Raw genomic sequence first — 23,544 nt, 5'->3', positions numbered from 1 at the left:
CAGCTACCGTCTTTTCAATTTAAAGTCTGGAACTGATTTATTTGGATTTTTGGGCCAGTTTTCTACTCAGTGTTGGACCTACAGTTCCTTTTCAGTTGGGTTTGTTATTTGAGCAGTGTACTCAAGCAAGTTTTAAGGTTCATGAATAAATAATAAATTATTAATTTGCTAACGAGCGAACTGCTGCAGTCAGTAGTAAACATTCTGTTTTTGTTTACTCTCAGGCTAATCAAGATTACGCTGACAGACGTAGTTTCGACAGTTCCTGTATAGCCTTGTAGAGAGTACAGGCGGGCGGGGTAAGAGGGGGCTCGGCCTCATGCGGGCGGTGCTTCCTGTCGGGCTCCCGGCTGTTGTGCGTTCATAGGGAATGGCGGAGAAGTTACCGGGTCTCGGCCTCTACCTTAGTCCCGGCAATATGCTGCTGGCCGGCGGTAACACGGACGCAGAGAAGGTGAGGTTAGGACCGAGCATCGAGCGGCTGAGGTTCGACCTCCGGCAATAGTGGGCGGGCGGCTGGGCCGGGCCCCAAGCCCCTTGTTTAAATTCAAGCCTGACTTGCAACGATAGGACAGAAAAAAATTTAATCACATGACCCAGTCTTTCCAAGTAAAATACTGCATGATTTGTATGTACCCAATAAGCACTGACTTAGATTGTTTTCCTCCCTTTAAAGTTGCAGGCAAATGGAAAATCATTTGAAAATGTAGAACTTGGGGACGTGAATATGAAAAAGCAAAAGCTTCCTCGAAGGATCATTCACTTTGCTAGTGGCGAAACTATGGAGGAGTACAGCACGGATGAGGAGGACCAGGAAGATGAAAAGAAAGACTTATTGCCTATGATTGATACTGTAAGGTTGAAGTTAATTGAGTTCCTAATCTAATTCACAAACGACTTCAGCGTCTAATGCTTAATGTGAAACATTTTATTCACAGAGCACACTTCCTTGGGGTCCATTTCTGTGGTTTTACATGCTAAGATTTGCTACAGGTACACTGTCAGGTATGATCTACATCTATGTTATAACGGACTACAATGTTGATTTGTTTGAACAATACATACAAGTTTCACTATTTGAAATCCACATTTACAACTTCCTCAATTTAAGGATTACAAAAAAACCCTTGCGAGTGATTTACTTAGCTAATCAAAAATTATGACACAGGAGGAAGTAATGTAACATAAATATAACTTTTTAAAAAATTTGCGGTTCAACTGCAAACAAACTTTCCAGTAGACTTACTAATTGACTCTGGGTTTAAGTTTGCATTTCTACACTCAACTCCTGATGTTCAATGCTAGAGTGAGGTGGCAAGCTGATTCATTACCTCAGTTGAACAAGGGAGATGTTAATAGGATCACTTTACGTGCAAGTCATTGATGGTATGTAGGTTTGTTTTGTATTTCAATACCTTTTGCTATATTCAGTGCACGTGAACCGACTGTAAAATTGGTCAGTGTTCTGGTGGCTCGCCACAACTCAAGCAGTATTAGAGATTGAGCATACCTTATCTGTATCTCTATGTATTGCTCTTCAAGCTTTGTTTATTAGACTTAGGGAGGGGGCAAGGTAAATCAGTATCTTTTTAAAAGGTATTGTTTTATAAAAATTATGAAAGGACTTAAGTGACCAAGAAGAAAAATGGAATTAATGACAATACCTTGCGAGTACCAATGCTGCAAAATTGATAGGTTAATTTTTAAACAAAAATGTTCTTTTTTGTAGTACTTGCTTTTATCTTCTCTCCAGAGTTTTTACAAGTGCAAGTCTAAGCTGTTTTGTCAGGGAGAGTAAAGCAGTCAAGCCTTATAGCAGAAGTCATTGGTATTCAATGGGAAAGGGAATGGTAATTAATATTATTCCACCTTCTCTAGAAGCACCAAAGGCAAATGCAGAGCCTGGAGGTCAGGAAGGGAAGGAATACAAATAGAACAATGATTCTGCAGAATGTTAGGCATTGTTAGCATCCAGGCAGGTTTTATTGTTTGGAGGAAAAGTTGACTAAAATGAAAAAAAAAACCTAGGCAAGTATTATGGATAGAAAAATTAAACATCCATAGAGAAAGAAAGAACTACATAAACCAGCTTCTTAAAAGATGTTCCTACATGCCAAGGTTTGCAGTTTAACAAAGCAGCTCACCCCATCTTCTAAAAGGTATTTGGGGATAGACAGTAAACGTTGGCCCAGTCATTAATTCTCATTCCCTTGAACAAATTAAAAACAAACTGACTGAAGCAGTAGGAGACTCTGCAAGATTCATTGTATGCTGGTAGGGAAAATAAAGTTAGTTGGACAGGATCAGGCTGCAACAGTGTATCAACTTTGACATTCTTCATTGAGTATTAATGCCATGACCTCCAAAATCCCTTAAGTTCTTCAGAGATGAGATAAATGACAATCTTTGAAATAATGGCTGAAGGTTCAAGATTAAATGGTGGAGAAACATGAAATCTAGACTTCAATCATAGCAAAATAGTGGAAGCAAGATTAGTTGAAAAGATAATGGGCTTTTGGCACTATCTTGTTCACCATAAATTAAGCTATTACTAACAGGCTTCTTTTTTTTTATATAAAGTTTGTGACTTCTTGGGAGAAAAGTTAGCTTCACTTTTTGGTATAAATGCTCCAAAGTACCAATATGCTATTGACGAGTACTACAGGATAAAAAAGGAGGTAAGTGGATTGCATATGTTTGTTCAATAAGTTAAATTCAGCAAGCCATTTCACTTGTTTTATAAATGAACAATAGGCAAATTAATTCTTTATAAACTCAGGAAATTATCTTAGACTAGACTCTTTGATTTCTAATATTTAGTGTGCTTTGTCAACTAGACCATTTAATATATTGACTTAAATTTTACAAGGATAATTGAATTTGCTTTCTAGTGCGAGTATGCTGTGATTCAAATCTCTTTAAATATGCAAGAGCCAGATGTTTGAAAAAATTGAATCATCATTCGACCATTAATACCTACAGACAGGAAAGCAGGAATAGTACACTGATGTAATGAAACATCCATCTTATCCAATTTTGTGAAATCATTGCTTTTCCAAGTGATCCTTTATCATGGAAGCAGCATATTTTCCACAAACTATTTGCAAATTAAAATATCTCTGCCATGTAATTGAGATTGATGTTTCATGCATTGTCAGAGGAAGATCAATACATAAGCAAGCATGTATGACATGTATTTCTGCCCAGTTACTGCAGTTGCCAAGTCAGGAATTGGAAGTGATTTGTGTAGATGCCATAAAATCAGACTGACTGTGGGCTTTGCAAGCTGATGTGGTGAACAAGTTCATGAGGTCAGCTATGAGAAGTTTTTTTTTGTGTGGAGTTAACAAAGTTCGCAAGTGTTTGTGCAATAGGCAATTAAATTAGTCAGTACCCAGTTCTTTAGATGCATTTATAGATGTCAAAAGAATACAGAGTATCCCCTGTAGTAGAACAGCATGCTAGACCTGCTATTAAAGTTCAGCAACATGAAATTGACCCACAGGTAATCGTGCCTGTAACAGGAGAGGATAGCATGGAACTGGCATAAAAGTATAGAAGTTAGAAAGTTATTTATAGGATAAGTTTGTAAAAGGATCTTCTTTAGTTAGGCAAATTACTTCTTCAGCTAGTCTTGTTAATGCATGTAAATGTTACAGGAGGAGGAGGAAGAGGAAGAAAATAAAATGTCAGAAGAAGCTGAAAAGAATTACCAAGAGCAAATGGAACAGCAGCAAGAGATGGTTAGTGCACATGATGGTCTGCCAGTAGTTAATGCATCATTTGTGAATGTCAGCTTTGAAATGGAAAGCGATCCTACCATTATAACAGAAACTAAACAAAAAAGTGATCCTATTCCAACCTAGAGGAAATTATCCTACAGAAGATGATGCAAGGGTTCAGCGCTGACTTATCCTGAAAAGCAGCTATGCCTTAATTCACTGAAAATGCAGTTGTGCCTTGCGATCTTTCTTCTAATTTTGGTTTTCATATCATGCATCTGCTGTAATTAACTGTTAATACTAGAAACAATATTGTATTGTTTAACCTACATAATTGCATTATTTATTTTAGTTCTTTATAAATAAGGAAAGATCACTTTTGTATACTACACAACTTTAATAAAAATTTGACTATTTATCATTTACAAACTCAGTACAAGAGTCAGTTGTATTAATAGAATCATGAATCATCCAGATCAGCACTACCATCATTGTCATTTGCAACAAGAACTTCTCTGTTTTCATAAGTCCAAAAACCATTCAGATCAATTAGAATACTGCTGACGGTGTCTCCTTGTCCACTGCTTATTAAATCTTGAAGGGTGATTTTATATGGATCTTTGGGTTTAACCATGTCAAAGATTTCATCCTGTAAAAACAAAGTTTTCAGTATAACCTTTTGCTTTTATGATAGATATTTTAGTTTTATTTGTTTTCTGAAAAAATCTTGACAATCTAGGCATAAGAAATAAAGCCATTTGACCTTCCAAGTTTGCTACCCTTCAAGAGGAACATAGCTAATTACGTATCTAGCCCCATTGCTGTTAGTACCTTTTTAAAGGGGGAAGATTATGGCCTAGTGATATTATTGCGAGACAAGTAATCCACAGATCCAGATCGTGGTCTGGGTACAAAGTTGGAATTCCACAAAAATCTAGAATTAGGAATCTAATAATGACCATTAAATCATTGTCAACGGTGGGACAAACCTATTTGGTTTAGTGATGTCCTTTAGGGAAGGAAACTGCCATACACACCTGGTCTGGCCGATCTGTGGATGAGTTTAAAAAAATGCTTTCAGGATAGAACATTTCAAAGATTCAACCCTATCAAAGAAAAAATGTATTTATCTCAGGCCTGAATGATCAATGTTATTATTTTAGGTATGAAAGCCCATGTTCTAGATTACCAAGCTAGGGTAACTTTTCCTATCTATCCCAGTCACTTTACATGCTTAACTCAAGGCAAGTAAGCATAGTCAATTTAATCTCTCCTCCGGACAATCCATTCATCTCAAACTAAGCTAGTGAACTTTTGCCGCAGCTTGGATATTAGCACAAAAGTGTCACACTTGTGTGGAGACAAGCAAAAGACTTCTTCCTGCTGCAGAGGGGCCTGGAGCCATTGACTGATTAGTGTGCTTCAGGAGGCTCTCTACCTTCCTGAATTGGGCAATAGGTCAAAAGGGGCCACTCTAGGAAAACAGCTCACGCTTGTAGCTCATTGTGAATGGAGATTTAGAACCTCCCCTACAAAAACGGTCATGACATAGGTCCCAAAACCTATAGAAAAAATTAATTTCTTCCTTTTGTGCTATTTTACAATGGAGGATTGGGAAAGAGACATTGCAACAAAATATTTAATGTTTTGGAATCCAATATTTCTTAATGCACTAAGAGACATAAGCTATATTGAAGAGATACTTTTGCAGATAAAAAAAGTACTACTTTAACTTAAGCATTATAAACAAACCATCTACTCCTGCCTTCTTCTTTAATGCTGAATCAAAAAGGACAAATTAAGATGAGCTGGAAACTTGTTCCTTGAACAATGTTTGGAGTTTTCAGCATTTTTGATTATTTTTTAAATCCAGGCCAGAATATACAGATGTGCCTTCTCCACAATGTGTCTTAAGACAAAAACTGAAATAGGTAACCTCAATTTATTACTCATGGCCTTTGTTCGATTATTATTTCTTGTTCTATTTTGTCCTATCTCTGCAGTAGGTTTAACTCCACAGCATCATAGCTGCAATCATTATTTAACTTGGAAAGGGGTTTGCACAGTTCTGTTGGATCAGAAATTCATATCCAGAGAATCAGAATAATGAAAATAATGGGATTTTATGCTGTAGTGCAAGATTAAGTTAGCTGTACTATTTACTTGGAAATGCCATAAAGTACTGGCTGTACAGCAGCAGCAAGAATAATTTATTCCAGTCACATTTCAATATTATAGCAGAACTGAAATTTTGTTACACACACAACACAGGACATCCTCTGCTATAACTTTTGTCTACAAACTATATAGCATAAAATCGATCACACTTCTTTGATAATAGACAATAGGTGCAGGAGTAGGCCATTCTGCCCTTCGAGCTTGCACCACCATTCAATATGATCATGGCCGATCATCCTTAATCAGTATCCTGTTCCTGCCTTATCTCCATAACCTTAGATTCCATAATCCTTAAGCGCTCTATCCAACTCTTTCTTAAATGAATCCAGAGACTGGGCCTCCACTGCCCTCTGGGGCAGAGCATTCCACACAGCCACCACTCTCTGGGTGAAGAAGTTTCTCCTCATCTCTGTCCTAAATGGTCTACCCTGTATTTCTAAGCTGTATCCTCTGGTTCGGCACTCACCCATCAGCGGAAACATGTTTCCAGCCTCCAGAGTGTCCAATCCTTTAATAATCTTATATGTCTCAATCATGTTTCCCCTTTAGTCTTCTAAACTCAAGGGTATACAAGCCCAGTCGCTCCAGTCTTTCAGTGTAAGGTAATCTCGCCATTCCAGAAATTGACCTAGTGAACCTCTGCTGCACTCCCTCAATAGCCAGAATGTCTGTCCTCAAATTTGGAGACCAAAACTGCACACAGTACTCCAGGTGTGATCTCACCAGGGCCCTGTACAGCTGCAGAAGAACCTCTTTGCTTCTATACTCAATTCCTCTTGTTGTGAAGGCCAGCATGCTATTAGCCTTTATTCACTACATGCTGCACCTGCGTGCTTACCTTCATTGACTGGTGTACAAGAACACCCAGATCTCTCTGTACTGCTCCTTTACCTAAATTGATTCCATTTTAGGTAGTAATCTGCCTTCCTGTTCTTGCCACCAAAGTGGATAACCATACATTTATCCACATTAAATTTGGAAATCAAGTAGAACAGTAATATTGGACTCCGATAACTTCACCTCATGCCTATTGATGCTGTCAGACCTGCTGAGATTTTACAGCACTTTGTTTTTATTATAGACTATACGTGGCTGTACAATGGAAACTCAACATTTTCCCTCCAAAGTAGCTGTATTTGTAAAGTATTCCTAAACATCAAAATGTCTTCTGATGTTGCAAGATACCTTAACATCCTGAAAGGAAACTGGCTCCTGCCCATGAAGTTTCATTTGCTCTTGTATAGCCTGTATAAACAAAAAATACAGAACTACAGTAAGATTTAATTGAATTACAAAGAATTAGTGCTTGCCTGTATGTTAAGATTAGGTTAGCAAATGAACAAAATATCCTGTCTTAACAGAACATTCCACCTTTCAGGAAAGTCCTATTACAGCATGCTAGAATACACTTCAGTGGATAGTTGATAGATAATATGGGTAAAAGTTCCAAGCAAACTTTTATAATTGATGGGTTGCCATTCCAGCCCTCCTTCACAAATGCAGAATCATAAGATAACTTTACCCTTCTCAATGGTATCATACTTACAAACATAAGTTTGGAAAAGACTGAATTAAACTGGGACTTTCTTGGTCTTAGTTCAATATTATCAAAATTAAAATTGTGTTTTTAAAAAAATTCACATGCACAGCTGATATTAACGAAAAAAACAGATCAAAAATTGTAAACGAGTAATTGCAGAAGCATGATTACATGTTTGATTATTTTAGATATCCAAGTATTAGATAGTGAAAACTACCGTATATACTTACGAGTTGATCTCATGAAAAAAATCAACTCTCTATAAATTTTCAAATTTTCCAGATATCTTGTATAAAAGTTGACCTTAGTTCTTCACTGTTAACAGATCAACATGAGAGCCAAGGTATTGTTCTGGACATAAACATTATGAGGAAATTGATTTTTTATGCAATTGTTTTGATGTACAATTCATACCAACAGTAGGCTACGGATTTCTTCAGTCCATTACTGAACAAGCGCTATAATAGTATAATACAAAGTTTATCACACCATTTCTTCCACAGACAAGTCTATATGCATTTACTTCACTATAATTACCGTGCAGCTACCAACAATTTCTCAGGCTACAATGATGAGACTGTATGAGAGTTATATGTCTAATTTTTAAAAAAATCAGAAATAACAGCTTAAAATGTTAATTGAAAAACTAAAACAGTAAACAAGAGAAAATGGAGGGACATGGAAGAAGTTGGCACAAAAGTTTAAGAAACAACAGCCAGAGTCAGGTGACAACCTTCCTTTGTGTGAAGTTCAGCTGAATTCAGTTCCCCTGTATTACTCGTGGAATTACTGTAATTCATCATGCTTTTTTTCTTTATTCGTTTAGAGATCAATTGGGCTTTGCAAATTACAAGTATGTAGTATTTTCAGCCCCTCAAAAGTAGTATCCATGTAACAGTCAACCCCATAAATTTAAGCTTAAAAGTAGTCTAAAAAAAACCGACTCTTACACAAGTATATACAGCATATTAACGAGATATCATTGGACCACACAAAATCTGTTACATTAATTAGCAGGACACAATTGAGAAACTGGATGACTGCATCTTTTTTTAAACCTCAAAAAGAACTTGAGTGTTGAAATGTACACAAGATTGATGGAATAAAAGTACATTGTCTGCTGGTTGCAAGGATCCTCTATGCTACTGCTACTATTACTGCAACACCATCAGTGTAATGCCTTTAGCATACTAAAAGTGTACAAATGCTTTCAAACAGAAAATGGATAGCAAGCTATATGAGGCGATATTAGGGCTAGTACAGTAGATTTTCAGAAGCATCTTATGGAGGAAGAGGGATAGAAGTGTTTAGAGGGGAATTCCAGAACTGGGGTGCTTGTTATTTGAAGCCATAGGTATCAATTAAAATCAGGAGGTAACTAATAGGCCAGAATTGGAGAAGTGCAGCTTTTTTAGAGGGTTGTAGGGCTGGACCAGATTAAAAAGAGGGCTTTGAAAACAATTTCAAAATTAATATGTGACTTAACCAGGAGTTTAAGTAGAGCAGCAAGTACAGCAGTGATGGGTGAACAAAATTTGCTGTGTTTTAACACCGGTTTTGAATGGCCCAAGTTTTAGAGAGGGTAGAATGTTGGGGAAGAAGTGAAGCTGATAAGGAGAGCATTGGACTAGTTAACTTTAGACCGGCAAAGGCACTGATATAATTTCAGCAGCATTTGAGCCAAAGCATGGTTGGAATCAGGTGGTATTATAGAGTCAGTGCTCAGCAGGGCCAGTAAATGGTGCAGTAATTGTTCAGAATCACAAAAATCTGATCCAAGTTTGTAAACAGTTTGGTTCTGCCTCCGTCAGTTGTCAGGCAGACAGCTGGTGCCAGTAGTTATGGAACAGATTTTGCAGCAAAAACAAAGTGATCTTACCTACATTTCATTCAAGGAAATTTCAGCTTATCACATATGAATGTCAAACACGTAATGACAATTTAAAGACAACACAGAGTGGTCATGTGAAGTGGTAAAATGAGTTGAAGTAATTTTAATCTAATTCCCAGTAAGCATATGCCGACAATACATATGCTTGTTCCTAACAGGATACTAGTAAATGATGTTCATTAAGCCCACAGAATGGCTGAAACAGTAAACAGAAATAGCATTATGCCAGTATGGCACACAGTTTGAGCTTTTCAAGATACTGCAGAGACATTTTTTTTGGAAGAGTTTTGTTATGCATCAGCACTTGATAGGGCAATGCTCGATACAGACATGCCTGAAATAAAAGCTCCAATTCTAGCACTAACATCTTTCACCTTGATAAAGAATTCACCAATATTCAAGCAGAAAATCTAACGATTTTGAAATATGCACATTGAATTCAATAAAACTTCAAAACTAGAACTAATACTCACCCTGAAGAAGAAGTTTAGGGAAAAAACATTAAGGTAACCCTTATTTTCCATATCTAGTAATTTAAAGATATATTGGAGAGCAGCAGGTTCCTTTCGGTTTTCCAAAGCAAGAACAAAATCCAAATAGGTCTTGTAATCCTTAAGACAAGATGTCAGAAAAATCAATTTCAAAAGAATGGATGTGTTTTTATTTCAAAATGTTCTTGACATTCTAGATTGCTAAAATAATGAATGACCAGTTTTTTAAATTCACAAAATAAAACACTACTAGCAATATTGGTGTTTATGTGGAGAGCAATAATCAGTCACTTCTTGCCATATACATTTTATTCTCTGTTTATAATTACCACTGTGGAACATGAAAGGGAACCATTTTAAAACCAGTTTTTGAAAGGATTGCTGCATGTTTTGAAAAGCAAATAACACAGCACTCACAGTGATAGAAGAAATGTAAAGTCTCCTAATACACAAAGCATTTGGAGTAAGGTAGACAAACTGACGGCACAAATCAAAGTCAGAAGGACTTTAACCCAGGGAGGATTTGCTGGGGTGGGGTGGGCCTCAACGAGAGGTTATTAAAATTTCCAAAACCAGTATAAGACAAAGTGTCAAAAGGGTCAGGAATCTAACTTCAGGCACATCAGATAAGGAAACATCTATGAGAGGGTGCAGTCAACATAGGACTGAGGGTGTTGTACTGAATGCACACAGTACACAAAACAAGATAAATCTGCTTGCAAAACAGATTGAAATTGGCAGATATGTTGTTGTGGGTATCACAGATGTGGTTGCAAGGGGATTAGGGCTAGGAACTAAATATCCAAGGATACATGTTCTATTGAAAGGATAAGCAGATCGGCAGAGGAGTGGAATTGCCTTGTTAATAAGAAAGGAAATTAAATCGATATCAAGAAGTGATATTGAATAAGAGGGCACAGAATCTGTAAGGGAATTTCACAAATGAAGAGCTTGATGGTTATGTACAGGCCTTCTAGCAGTATTCAGGATGTGGGGAAGAAAACAAATGATTTGAAAAAGGTATGTAAAAAAGGCACTATTATATTAATTATGGAGGACTTCAATAGGAAAACCAAGTAAACAGAGTCAAGAAAAGGAATTTGTGGAATGTCTACAAGATGTCTTTTTGGAGCAGCTTGTAGTCGAGCCCATAAGGGAAAAAAGGTATTTCTGGATTTGTAAAGATGCAGATTTGATTAGGGAGCTGAAAGTGAAGGAAACCTTAGGGCACAATGACCATAATATGATATAATTCACTTTGCAGTCTGAGAGAGAGAAGCTGTCATGAAATTACAGTTGAATAAAAATCACTACAAAGACATGGAGGAGCTGGCTAAAGTTGATTTGAAAGGAAGCCTAACTCGAGAAGACATGGCAGGGGTTTCTGCAGGTAGTTCTGGAGGCACACCAGAAATTCAATCCAAGGAAGAACAAACATATTATTGATTTGATTTATGACTGTTAGGTGTACTGAGGTACAGTGACAAGTGTGGCCTTACATGCTATTTAGGTAAATCGTACTGTACGAGTGCATCAGGATAACAGAACAGAGTACAGGATACAATGTTACAATGCCAAGAAGGTGCAGAAGAGATCACTATTAACATTAAAGAGGTCCTCAAAAGTCTGATAACAGCAGTGAAGAAGCTGTTCTTGAATCAGTTTGTACGCATATATAAACCTTTTTATCCTCGGCCCAACAGAAGAGGGTGGAAAAGTATATAACCAGGGTGGGAGGGGTCTTTGATTACTTTGGTTGCTTTCCCGATGCAGCACGAAGTATAGATAAAGTCAGTGGATGGGAGATTGGTTTGCATGATGGATTGGGCTGTGATCACAACTCTGTGGTTTCCCTTGGTCTTGGGAAGAGCAGTTGCTATGCTATGCTGTGCCCCCTGAGGAAGTAGAGGCATTGCTATATTTGCTTGACCGTACTGTCAATGTGGGTGGACCAGGACAGATTGTTGGTGATAGTCATGAACATTAAGTTCTAAAGAGTGACAATCTCCACCTCAGCACTGCTAATGCAAATAGGGGCATGCCCTCCACTCTGGTTCCTGAAGTCATTGACCAGTTCTTTCATTTTGCTGATGTTGACAGTCATCTTTACAGCATGCTGTTAAGCAGTCACCCAATATCTTTCCTGTACATAGTTTCATCATTGACATCTGAACTACAAATGGAGTTGGTGCAGAATTTGGCCACACAGTCATGTGTATAAAGAGTTCAGTAGGGGGCTGTGTATGTAGCCTTGCAGAACATCAGTGCTGAGGACGATCATGGAGAAGATGTTGTCACCAATCCTTATTACTGTGGTCTGTTGATCAGAAAGTCGAGAATCCATTTACAGAGTGAGGAACAGAGACCTAGATCCCCAAGTTTGGAGAGGAGTTTGTTTGGAATTATGGTGTTGAAGGCAGAGTTGTAGTCAATCAGTAGGAGCCTAATATTGGTATCCTTGTTGTCCAAATGTTCCAGGGATGGTCAAGGAGATGGTGTCTGCTGTGGATCTGTTGTGCCAGGAGGCGATTTGCAAGGGAACAGACAATCTCAGAGGCTGGAGTTGATGTGAGCCAAGGGGAGGACGAGGCAACCATGGCTGACAAGGGCAGTCAGGGACAGCATAAAAGCAAAAGAAAAAGCAAACACTACAGTGAAGATTACTGCAAAGCCAGAGGAATAGGAAGCTTTTAAAAAAGCAATTGAGAATAACTAAAAAAAAACAATAAAAGGACAGAAGATGAAATATGAGAGTATGCTAGCTAGTGATATAAAAGATGATTGCAAGAGTGTTTTTAGATATGTAAACGGCAAGAACGAGGCAAGGAAATTGGACCACTACAAAACGAGAGCTGGAGAAGTAACAATGGGGAACAAAGAAGTGATAGAGGAACTGAATAGGTCATTCACATTAGTTTACACAGTGGAAGACACCAGGAACATACCAGAACTTCAAGAGTCAGGGGACAGAGGTGAGGGTAGTGACCATACTAAGGAGAAAGTGCTACAGAAACTGAAAAGTCTGAAAGGTGGATAAATCAGCTGAACTGGATGAACTACACCACAGAGTTCTGAAGGAGATAGCTAAGGAGATTGTAAAGGCACTGGTGGTGATCTTGCAGAAATCAGCAGAGTCAGGCTCCTGGAGGACTGGAAAATGGCTAATGTAACACTTCTGTTTAAGAAGGGAGGGTGGCTGGGGGGTCTGACCTCAGTCAGATTTGCATCCATTATTAAGGAGGAGATTGCAGAGTATTTGGAAGTTCACAGTAAAATAGACCGAGTCAGCATAGTTTCGTCAAGGGGAGGTCATGTCTGACAAATTTGTTAAAATTCTTCGAGGAGGTGACAAGTTCGACAAAGGATGTTCAATGGATATGGTCTATTTGAATTTTCAGAAGGCCTTTGACAAGGTGCCACACAGGAGGCTGTTAAATAAGATAAGAATCCATGATATTACGGTCAAGGTACTCACATGGATACAGGATTGGCTGACTGTCAGAGGGCAGTGAATAGGGATAAAGGGGTCTTTTTCAGGATGGCATCCAGTGACTGGGGAATTTTGTGTCCTTATTTAAAAATCTTTAACTAGTGACAACTCCAAGAAGTTCCAGTGTACTACCCCAGTTACACTTCAAACAAACCTTTTTTCTTATTCGAGCATAAAACAGGCAAAGATGAATCAGTATTGGCACAATAAAACTTGTATGATAATATTAAAATACTACATAGGAGGGAATTTAACCAGCTGCACATTCTTTGCTCCACAGGGCAAGACTATCATTTGTTTATAATTATTTATCTTCTACCAGTTCAGTCAACAAAATTACTTGGCTTAAAGCAAGAGTAGAGTTTAATTAATATTTCCTAAGAAATGAACAAAGAGCTTTATATGAGAATTTACTAAATTAAGTCTTGGCTAAGCAGTTAAAACTGCACAGCAAGTCTAATCCTTAATCTGATGTGCCCAAAATCACTAATATAGCCATGAGAAAACATTTAGACTTTGATTGCCACAAAAACTCTTTCAAAAATAGTATCTCAATTGATTGAACAGAACATTTAGTTAAAAGAAGGTAAAATTAAATTCCAATACAGTTTCTTAACTTTACAAGAGATTGATTGTTGCAGGTGAATTATTTGTAGGCAATTACCATTTCTCCATCATACGTTAGGCACTCCTGAAAAACCCTATCCAAAAACACACCCGTAAGAGTTCCAGTACCATAACGCGATAACTCTTCTTTGCTGAGCATTCCATTGTGATCTTTATCTAGATTTAAGTACTGACCTAAGAAATAAAAATGATCACACTGTAAACCATGCACCATAACGGATATGCCACACAAGTTATGAAGGATCATAATAGTATGCATTCAACACATACCATATACTCTCAATGCAGAAGGTGCAGAAAACCAATTTGATTCTTGACTTTCCTTAGACAGCTCCTCATCTCTGAGCTACAAATATAAACACACACAGGCAAAATCACTTTTGTTCCATTGCTATCGGTGGATCATAGTTAAACATTCAAAAACTTTCTCCGATGGCCAATTACCTCCAACAAATCATCCAAGAAGCTGCAGGCCAAAATATCTTGGATTTTTATCTTACCTAGAGTAGTATCAAAGATATGAAAGTCAGGTTAGTTTGAATCATCATGCCAGCACAAATACAGGGAGATACAGTCCTCTATTGTAAAAGGTGAAGTGCAAGTCACATTTTCTGGCAACTTCAAATCCGATTAAATCAATCTGATGGTTCAGACTGCCACATCTGAATTAAGTTCAGGTAGTCTCAACCCAATTTCCAGCAGTGTGGAACTTGTGCTGATAATTCAACATAAACTGGTAATTTTTTTTTAAAAATGACTAAAGGGAAAAAAGGTAGAAATGTATTCAGTTCCTTTAGCTCTTTAGAAGCTGAATTACATTACTGGAAATTTTGCTTGATGATCACTGAACCATATCTTAAAAATTGCTCACTGCCAGCAATATATATCAAAAGCATTTCCCATAACATATAGTCTTACTCCTGAAAAACAAAATGGCAAATTTTTATGAATAAAATCTTTATATTCTGATAAATGATACAAAACCCGTTTATTTAAGATTAAATCTTATGGAAATATCGAGTAGGATGTTAAAACTTAATTAAGATTTATATAGGTAAAAACAATGACTGCAGATGCTGGAAACCAGATTCTGGATCAGTGGTGCTGGAAGAGCACAGCAGTTCAGGCAGCATCTGAGGAGCAGTAAAATCGACGTTTCAGGCAAAAGCCCTTCATCAGGAATACAGGCAGAGAACCTGAAAGGTGGAGAGATAAGTAAGAGGAGGGTGGGGGTGGGGAGGAAGTAGCATAGAGTCTTCAGGGAAGAGGAAATGACCTGGGAGTTGCAATGGGAGAGGGACTCCCTGAGATAAGATTTATTTATGACGCTTTGTGTAACAACAATCTTTCTTAAAAATAAGTACTTCACTTTTCTCCATAATCAGTGGAAATCATTTTACCAGTCGCTTGAAAACTGAAATAAGTTGCTAACTTGTTTTTAAAAAAATTACATGAAACTCCATTTCCCAATATTAAAAATTAGTAATTAGTTATCTTATGAATAAACAAATGAATTATTAAAACAAATGACATTCAGGTAACAACACAACTATCAAAACATTAAATTATTAATTTATGTATAAAACCTACAGACTGAATTTAGGAGAATGTTAATTTCAGCAATTCAATAGCTCCGAACTTTCATTCAAAAGCTTTTCACTTGAATTATCAATCGGGATTGATGTGAATCCCATATGCTCTTGACAAGTAGGTTTCAGCAGATTTTACTCAACAGGGCATTGCTGTAACAGCTTGGAGCTTTATCTCCCCATCAGGAATAAGAAAATAAGACACACACTCTCAACTAATCACAACAACCAAACAGAAGCCAGCTGCTATCTAAAATACATAAGACTAGAAGCATAGCCATAAAGAACAAAATGTTTATATTGCCAAGACATGATAAAATGTTACAGGGTTTATGACTTGGTGAGGAAATATCCACTTGCCTGTTCGGAGTGGGTCGAGAAAGAAAAAGAACTTTCTAACAGCAGTGCACACATAGAATGAATAGAAGGACTTTTCTAAGCCATCAAGCTGTGGTAAAGTTGGAATCAACTCCAAAATGTAATTTTCCAAATCCTGTTGACATAATTTAATGTGAAGTTAAGGTATCACAGAACACAACAAGATGGAAGTGTGATAGAAATTGTCAGATTTGAACGTAAGGTAGGATACTTACAGATTCACGAAGATATCCTTGACCAGCTACATCATATAAACTCAGACCTATCCTTGTTTGATGCAGCCAAACTAAAATTTAAATAGATTTAGTATGGTTGTTTTATAACTAAGATTATGTAAAAACAATATAAATTTATCTATTAGTTTGCATAAGATTCCGCTACCTTTTCTCATGACATAGTTGAAGAACTGCATTATGGAGATCCTTCCATATGCATCATTGTGCAAGAGTTTTGCGAAGATCTTAGCTGCAAAAAACTGCCTATTGGATAACATTAAAATGCAAGTAGTGATAGCAAAAATATCACGTAAAAATGTTCACTAAAATTGTATTGAAAGGGAACACCACAGAATCAACATTTAAAATAGTTTTTAATAAAATACATGATTAAGCAATGCCAAGCAATTGACAATGTTTTTTCTTTCCTGAATTACTGCTGTAACTTGGCACAAAGATTGTTATTTTTAGTCTGACAACACAGTGCCAAGAGACATTTTGGGGACTTACATGAGCAATCCAAATCAAGAACAACATAGGAATTAGAAGCAGGTGTAAGCAATCCAGCCCTTCAAGCCCACTCTGGTATTTAACATGATCATGGCTGATCTTATCCTGATCATAGCTCCACTTTCCTGCCTGCTCCCTATAGCTCTTTATCCTGCTTTTCATCAGAAACATATTTATTTATTTCTTGAATTGATTGATTCTGCCCTTATTCAGCACAAGTATGGTTGGGGAAGGGAACAAAATATCAATTACACACAATAAAATTGCACACATCTTCAAAATAATCAGGCAGAAATCTTGGGCTACTGAAAACATGAAGCGAGATGATACTGTTGAGGGAATTCTGCTATATAGATATAATTACTGTTTAGCAAACTTGTTAATTCACTTATGTTCTTAATATAGGTTAAGATGGGCCAATTTTGAGAACAGTTCAATGATCTACATTGTTCATCAAAGAAACACACCAGAATAGTTTTTATTGCATAATTCATTACATGCATTGGATTTAACAATCAGTAAGAAAATGGTCTTATTAATATGAAGAGATTTTCTTCAACTTCATCGGAAATGATGCTAATAAATGGCACTTACTTGCATTTCTGTCCAGCTTTCTCTTTGACCTCCAGAAAGTTTTCATAATTTATCATTGCTTCCTCTCCTATCAGGGGAGGGGTTTGATGTTTGTCTAGCAAAAACCACAAATTCTATAAAACAAAATAAGAAAGGAATATTATGCATACAGATTGACATTGGACTAAATAACTGAGACTCAAAGTGTCCTTTAGAAATCCATAGTAGAAGTAGAAGAAGAACTAACAAGCTCCTTGTTGCATTAGGCAGATTTCACTGCCAAAATAATGTTGGTGTGCATCATTGTCCCTAAAACACATCACAATGATAAAATACTTGGCAGAGTTTATGTCAGCAATTTAAATGATGATTCTCACATCTGCTGTGGCTTGAACACGTTCAGAAACCAATTGGTTCAAAGATTCACGCACCTTGCACAATGTATCAGAAATTGCTTTGGCTCCTCTCAGCTTGAAACACAAAATTAAGGCACAGGAGAGTAACCAATGATTTGAGTCCTGATATAACAATCACACAAAAGCAAAATGAAAACGAAATTAAAATTGCAATTTGTAAGCCAGCTTATGACAGCTAGGGGTGAAAGATAGTGCTAACCAGTTTGAGGTTCAGTGGTATTCTTGATTCTTGTTTGGTCTGTTCCCTATCTCTACTTGGTTGCCTGTATCCGCAATAACTTTAGATTTCACGGAGTTTCTGCTGTTGCATTCAGAAGCAAAATGTTTTATTAATTTTTATTTCAAATATATGTTAAAGAAATAAAACTGCTTTGACATTTGTTTTAATAACACAAGGTGTCATGAAGACTCAGATTTCACCTCATGAATACTGTCAAAGTGGCTTCCTTTTCAAAAGGACAATTCACTACTTTGGACACCCAATAAAATCTTTCATATAAGAGAAATAGCAAACCTTGTTTTAACCTGCACCGTATGAATTGGCACTCTCTATAAACTGGCATAAACTATATACCTCAAATTCCATAAAGTATATTGTATTATTCTGTCAAGTTATTAAACTTGTGAAAAATTATTTACCTCAATGTAAATATACTGTACTTTTTGTTCATTCAAGTTGCCACACAAAATCTAAACAGTTGATTCAGTTTCGAGTCAATTTCGCCTTAAACACTGCAATCTACCTGGATGGCCAAGTACTCAGATGAGGTTGTGATTAAGAAGGCTCTCTCCACTCAGTTTTATTGAAGGCAAAGTTGCATTATCATTTAAGTGATTTATGTTGTAAATAAAAGTAAAACAGTGAGTGTACACACCCGGCCTTACTTTTTTTTATTACTTAATGCATGTTTTGACAGTGTGTGTGGACCTCTTGATTGTCCGAAATATTTGATCAACTGGCACACCTCTGGTTCCTTAGGTGCCGGTTAATAAAAAGTTTGCTGTATTTTCTTTCCAAAATTTTCTCTTCCTACCCAATTGAACAACAGGATGCAGATAAAGCAGATTTATAGTTGCTATTAAAGAATACACCAGTCTATTTTGTAAATAATTCTCCCTTCTTCCAAGACTCCATACATTCCCATCCATCTACGGATATAACTGCTGAAATCGAAGTTGTAAGAAAGTCAGATCATTTTAATCTTTTTTTCTTAAATGCAAGGAATTTACCCATTCCTCAAAAAAAGTCTCAACTTGATATTAGTTTTCATTTAATAAATTATCTAATTTACATTTTTATTTTAATTTTACAAAATTCCATTGATGCTTCATTAATAACAACATTTATTTACAAAATCATCATTAACATAAAATATCCCAAGGGAATTACAAAGGAATTATAAAACAATAGCACCAGGGAGATAAGAGGACAGGTGACTAAAAACTTGTCAAACATTTGGTCAGAGACAGATTTTAAAGTGCACCTTAATGAGCAAAAGTGAGATAGAGCAGCAAAAGAGCTGAAACAGAATCAAATAAATCCAGATATCTTGCAAGGTTGTGGGGACTCAAGGAAATTATAGAAAAAAGGTTAGCCATAGAAAACAAGGATGAGAATTTTAACATCAATGCCTTACTTAAATGGGATCCAGTTTGGGAGTGGTCCAATATGGGAGTGATATCTGAAAATCTTATCAAGCAATAGTCATGTCCCTACCTCTGGACCAGAAGGGTAAATGTTCAAGTCTCACTTCAGGATGCCATAGCCACAGAATGGTGACATAACACATCAAACTGGTTAATAAAAAAAAAGTCATTATGTTAGGGTTTTAGGCACAGTGGTAGTGTCCCTGCTTATGATCTGAAGACGTAGGTTCAGGTCCCACCTGCCCCAGAGTGTGTCATAACACGTTTACTAAAAATAAATACAGTAGTAATGTTCGACGAGCACTGGTGGGAGTTATGACAAGGACAAGGTTTTAGTTTGTGTTTTGCAGAGGTTAGAACATGGGAGCTGGCTGGAATTGCATTAGAGGAGTTAAGTTTTGACATTCTGAAAGAATAGATAACATTTCTGCACATGAGAAAGTAAGGCAGAGGTAAGGTCTAAGGGAAAACTGGGCAGTCTTTGTGATAGAACAGATGCATGATTAGAAGCTGATCTCGGGCAAAAAATATGACATTAAGACTGCCAATTGTCTGGTTTAGCCTCAAAGTTGTCAGGGAGAGGGACAATCAGTGACAATTAGGAGGATAAGAAAGGAACCTGGCAAGTACAGTCCTGTCCAGCTGGATGATAATGAAAATACATTAGAAAAGATGCAAGGTTTGTGAAGCACTACGCAGGACAAACAGGAAGTTAGCCACCAGGAAACACGAACACCAGCTAGCCACAAAAAGACACGACCCTCTCTCCCTCATAGCCCTACACACGGATGAAAAAAAAACACTATTTCGACTTGGACAACACATCCATCCTGAGTCAGGCTAAGCAAAGACATGCCAGAGAATTCCTAGAGGCCTGGCACTCCAACCACAACGCCATAAACAAACACACAAATCTAGATGCCATCTATCAACCCCTCAGAAAACAAACAGGAAGTGACATCACCACAAACCCCAGGAACCCCATCCAGGACAAACACAAATAGAAAGCAGGAGACAACAGCTTCGCTTCACTTGGAGGTCGCCACTGATGATGTTACCTAGCCAGGTAATGAAACGTCTGGATATCAAATCTACACCCTATTAGAAAAGATGGTATGATCAATAGTGTCAAAGGCTGCACACAAAACAAGAAGGACGATGGGGTTGGATTACTTTCGCTAGTCATATAGAACATCTGTTGACTTTAATAGGAACTGCTCAAATCCTATGGCATGGCAGAAACTCAATTGGAGGGATGCAACAGATCTGTGAAAAATAGGTGTGGAGTTGGAAGATAGCAACAATTTAAGGAGTGTGGAGAGGAAAGGTTACTTAGAAACAGGGCACTAATTAAGATGGATGTAGGGACTGAGTTTAATTTTTTTGAGCCAAAATGTGATGATGGCAAAGTTAAAAGAGAGAGGAACCGCACTTGAGGAGTAAGAAGAGTAAACAACAATTAAGGAGGGGTTGGGAAGGGAAGTTGGGAAGTAGTTCTAGTAGAGTAAGGTCAATACAGTAGAACAGGTGTCTAACGGACAAGATGAACCTTGAACGACCGTGATGGGAAATTGCCAAGAAATTACAGAAAGATACATGTTAGGATATAGGTGAAAACCTTCCAGGAAATTTGTCCTTTTGGACTTTGGGAAGGAAGAAAGTAGCAGTGGGAAGTGATAAGATACTCTCAATGCTAGCAAAAAAACATTCATGAACTTATTGTATGTACTGGAGGCAAGAGTGAAGGAGACAAAGGAAAGGGGTTTAAGAATACAGTTTGCAGTTGAAGAAAGGAGCCAAAAAACGTGGTGCTGGAAAAGCACAGCTAATGAGGCAGCATCCGAGGAGCAGGAGAGTTGACATCTTGAGCATAAGCTCTTCATCAGGAGTGAGGAAAGAAGCCAAGGGATTACCTTTGTAATCCTGCAGTTTACACAGCAATACATGATTGTTCTTTATATGGTCTTGTCAAGTATGGTCATGAATGGCTAAAGCAGTTATCAATTGCCATATTCATTCAAGTTTGTATGTATTATACTTAAGGGTGAAAATGGCCAAGATAAAAAATTAGTAATGGTGTTAGTGAAGCATTGAAGACAGAGATGGGAGCAAGTGAGCAGATCAGTGCCTACTGAAATGTTATGGTGAACAAAAGGTCATATGATTGAGAATTTGAAAGTACAGCTTAGAGATATTTCTTCCAAGGCACAGACACCAAAATAAGTAGGATTTAGGGGAAAAAGGAGGAGGTGAATAGATAGCAATTCAAGGAATTGATCAGAATTGCCTTATGAAAGGTAGGTATTATGGGAGCAGCAGGATCATGATATAACAAAGTAAAGAGGATTGCCATAAATACAGACTGAGGATGAATGTGAATAGAGCTAAGGGACGATAAGAAGGGAGGGAGCAGGATTAATTACGATCGAAGTTGAAATCACCAAGGATGAGTGGTTGCTCAGCACAAAAGCTGCTGGAGGAAAGTAATGAAGATAGCTTGGTGACAAAATTGGTATGGTATTTAGGTAGGTAGTAGAAAACAATGATCTAAAGATCGGTCTGAAAAAACACAGCATGTCTGGCAGCATCTTTGGAGAGAGACCCAGCGCTAATGTTTTGACTCCAGTATGACAATTTTACAGGTATTAAGAAGGGTGTGATCATCCCTCAGCTCTATTTTAGTCAATGGTATGATGTTGTTGCCATTGTCCACAATAAGTTCATGATTCTGAGGGCCTTGATCACCAGTGAAAACACATTTTACAGAGAGATACAGAAAGAGGCAGTCATAACAGATAGGTTCGCAGGATCAAAAGTGAGAGTCATAGCTTGGATGAGGGAGAAGATGGACAGGCTGCAACAATGGGCTGGGCAGAAAGATCATCAAGAGAATGGGATGGACTGATGGAGTACATAAATGGGCCACTTCTGTGGATTGGTAGAGAAACAGAGGGAAGATGTTCGCTTGTATAAGAGGGGAGTGTCAATCCTGGGAATAGAGACAAGATATGACAAGGTTAAAAGTACTGAAGGGTTACTACAGAAATATGGATGGAAAAAAGTAGACCTATAAAAAGAGAAAAACGAAAGGAATGACAAATTACAGGAGGGAAGGGTGTTGGAGAGGTAAGAAAATAAAGTTAAAAAAGGAGAGAAAATGAAACATAGGAAGTGAGCTTAGGTGCAGAGTGGAAAGCAAAACTTGCATATAAATGGATACTGGGGAAAACTCAGTTATGTAGCTCTGGTTACATAATCAACCTGATGATTGCTCTGTCCTAGTAAAATGAAAAGAGTCAAGTCCAATGTTAAAATCAGAAGTCCCATCACGTAGAAACACACACCCACAGGTAACACTGGTTAGCCAATAAACAAATAAAGCAAGTAACTACACCATCTGTCAGTTGTTTAAGTGAAGATTTCCACCCATTTCCTTGCTTTCTTGTTGATAAAATACACTTAATATTGTTGAATAGCGAAAACAAATGCAGAGATCAGATAACGATCACATTACAGACACAATCCCACTAGCTAGTTATTGAGGTAACATGCAGCAGCATACAATGTTACTGCAACACCAGAGTTAAAATTTTCAATAGTTTTTTATGATAGTCCAACCAGATAAAAACTTGGGTTTTCAGACCTGTAGCTCTTCATTATCCAACAATTCTCTACTCTTCCTTTGAAGAAATACTGCCCTGGATTCTTCCCTTAATTTCTGCAACAGAATTTCATCTTCTGCTGGAAGCTGATACAGAATTGAAAGAAAAGTTTATTAAAATACCTACAGACAGCAATAGGTTGTTTAATTATAATTTTTTTATCCTACAAAACATCAGCAGATAAAATACCAAAGGCAGAGTAAAACACAATTAAAGTTACCAATTCTGATGCATTCTAAAAGAACATTGCTATTTTTGCAGGAATTTACCCTGCATATTGTGGCTGTTCATTAATAAAATTTAACATCATTCTGATCCAGATTTTGATTTAACTCAATACATTTGAGTATGTATTTTGACTAACTGCAGAACATAATTATTTGATTTTGCCTTTTGAGATGACTCTTCATTTTCTTTTTGTCCATTTTCTTTCTTGGTTCAAAATCATTCACTGATCAAATAAAGTGCCAGGATAATTAATTCCCTTTATCCCTTCTCTGAAGATCCTTACTCAACTGCAAGGATGCTAATTTATTTTGGGAACCATTGCAGGGCTATCCACATATTGTTATAATAGATGACAAGCCACCATTGATGTTTGATGGATATGTGCCT

General features: G+C 37.2%; 2 protein-coding genes across 2 annotated transcripts in view; one reads left to right on the top strand and one right to left on the bottom strand.

Moving 5' to 3' along the window:
- Positions 1-276: 276 nt before the first annotated feature.
- Positions 277-4,128, top strand: fam177a1 (family with sequence similarity 177 member A1). Its single transcript, XM_060829091.1, has 5 exons — positions 277-454; positions 677-853; positions 939-1,005; positions 2,581-2,678; positions 3,660-4,128. Exons 1-5 carry the CDS (start codon positions 371-373, stop codon positions 3,864-3,866), a joined length of 633 nt encoding a protein of 210 aa, XP_060685074.1. The 5' UTR covers positions 277-370; the 3' UTR covers positions 3,867-4,128.
- The window catches only part of ppp2r3c (protein phosphatase 2, regulatory subunit B'', gamma), a 32,188-nt gene continuing 12,743 nt past the window's right edge, over positions 4,100-23,544 (bottom strand). The window contains exons 3-13 of the mRNA XM_060829090.1: positions 22,911-23,015; positions 17,226-17,338; positions 16,288-16,385; positions 16,122-16,192; positions 15,889-16,021; positions 14,384-14,439; positions 14,210-14,285; positions 13,977-14,113; positions 9,805-9,942; positions 7,086-7,145; positions 4,100-4,371 (exon numbers count right to left, since the gene is read on the bottom strand). Of these exons, the coding sequence (XP_060685073.1) occupies positions 4,183-4,371; positions 7,086-7,145; positions 9,805-9,942; positions 13,977-14,113; positions 14,210-14,285; positions 14,384-14,439; positions 15,889-16,021; positions 16,122-16,192; positions 16,288-16,385; positions 17,226-17,338; positions 22,911-23,015 (1,176 nt within the window). The 3' untranslated portion in view covers positions 4,100-4,182. The remainder of the gene's footprint in view (positions 4,372-7,085; positions 7,146-9,804; positions 9,943-13,976; positions 14,114-14,209; positions 14,286-14,383; positions 14,440-15,888; positions 16,022-16,121; positions 16,193-16,287; positions 16,386-17,225; positions 17,339-22,910; positions 23,016-23,544) is intronic.

Source organism: Hemiscyllium ocellatum, chromosome 8, assembly GCF_020745735.1.
Source record: "Hemiscyllium ocellatum isolate sHemOce1 chromosome 8, sHemOce1.pat.X.cur, whole genome shotgun sequence".
NCBI lineage: Eukaryota > Metazoa > Chordata > Chondrichthyes > Orectolobiformes > Hemiscylliidae > Hemiscyllium > Hemiscyllium ocellatum.
The sequence above is the reverse complement of the archived record's forward strand: the minus strand, read 5'-3'. Positions and strand labels throughout refer to the sequence as shown.

What these genes read in the sequence shown, in the direction of transcription:
- fam177a1 (XM_060829091.1), top strand. Translation starts at nt 371, where the DNA reads ATGGCGGAGAAGTTACCGGGTCTCGGCCTCTACCTTAGTCCCGGCAAT. An exon ending in GTAACACGGACGCAGAGAAG is followed by an intron (nt 455 to 676) that starts GTGAGGTTAGGA and finishes CTCCCTTTAAAG; the next exon opens with TTGCAGGCAAATGGAAAATC. An exon ending in ACTACAGGATAAAAAAGGAG is followed by an intron (nt 2,679 to 3,659) that starts GTAAGTGGATTG and finishes TAAATGTTACAG; the next exon opens with GAGGAGGAGGAAGAGGAAGA.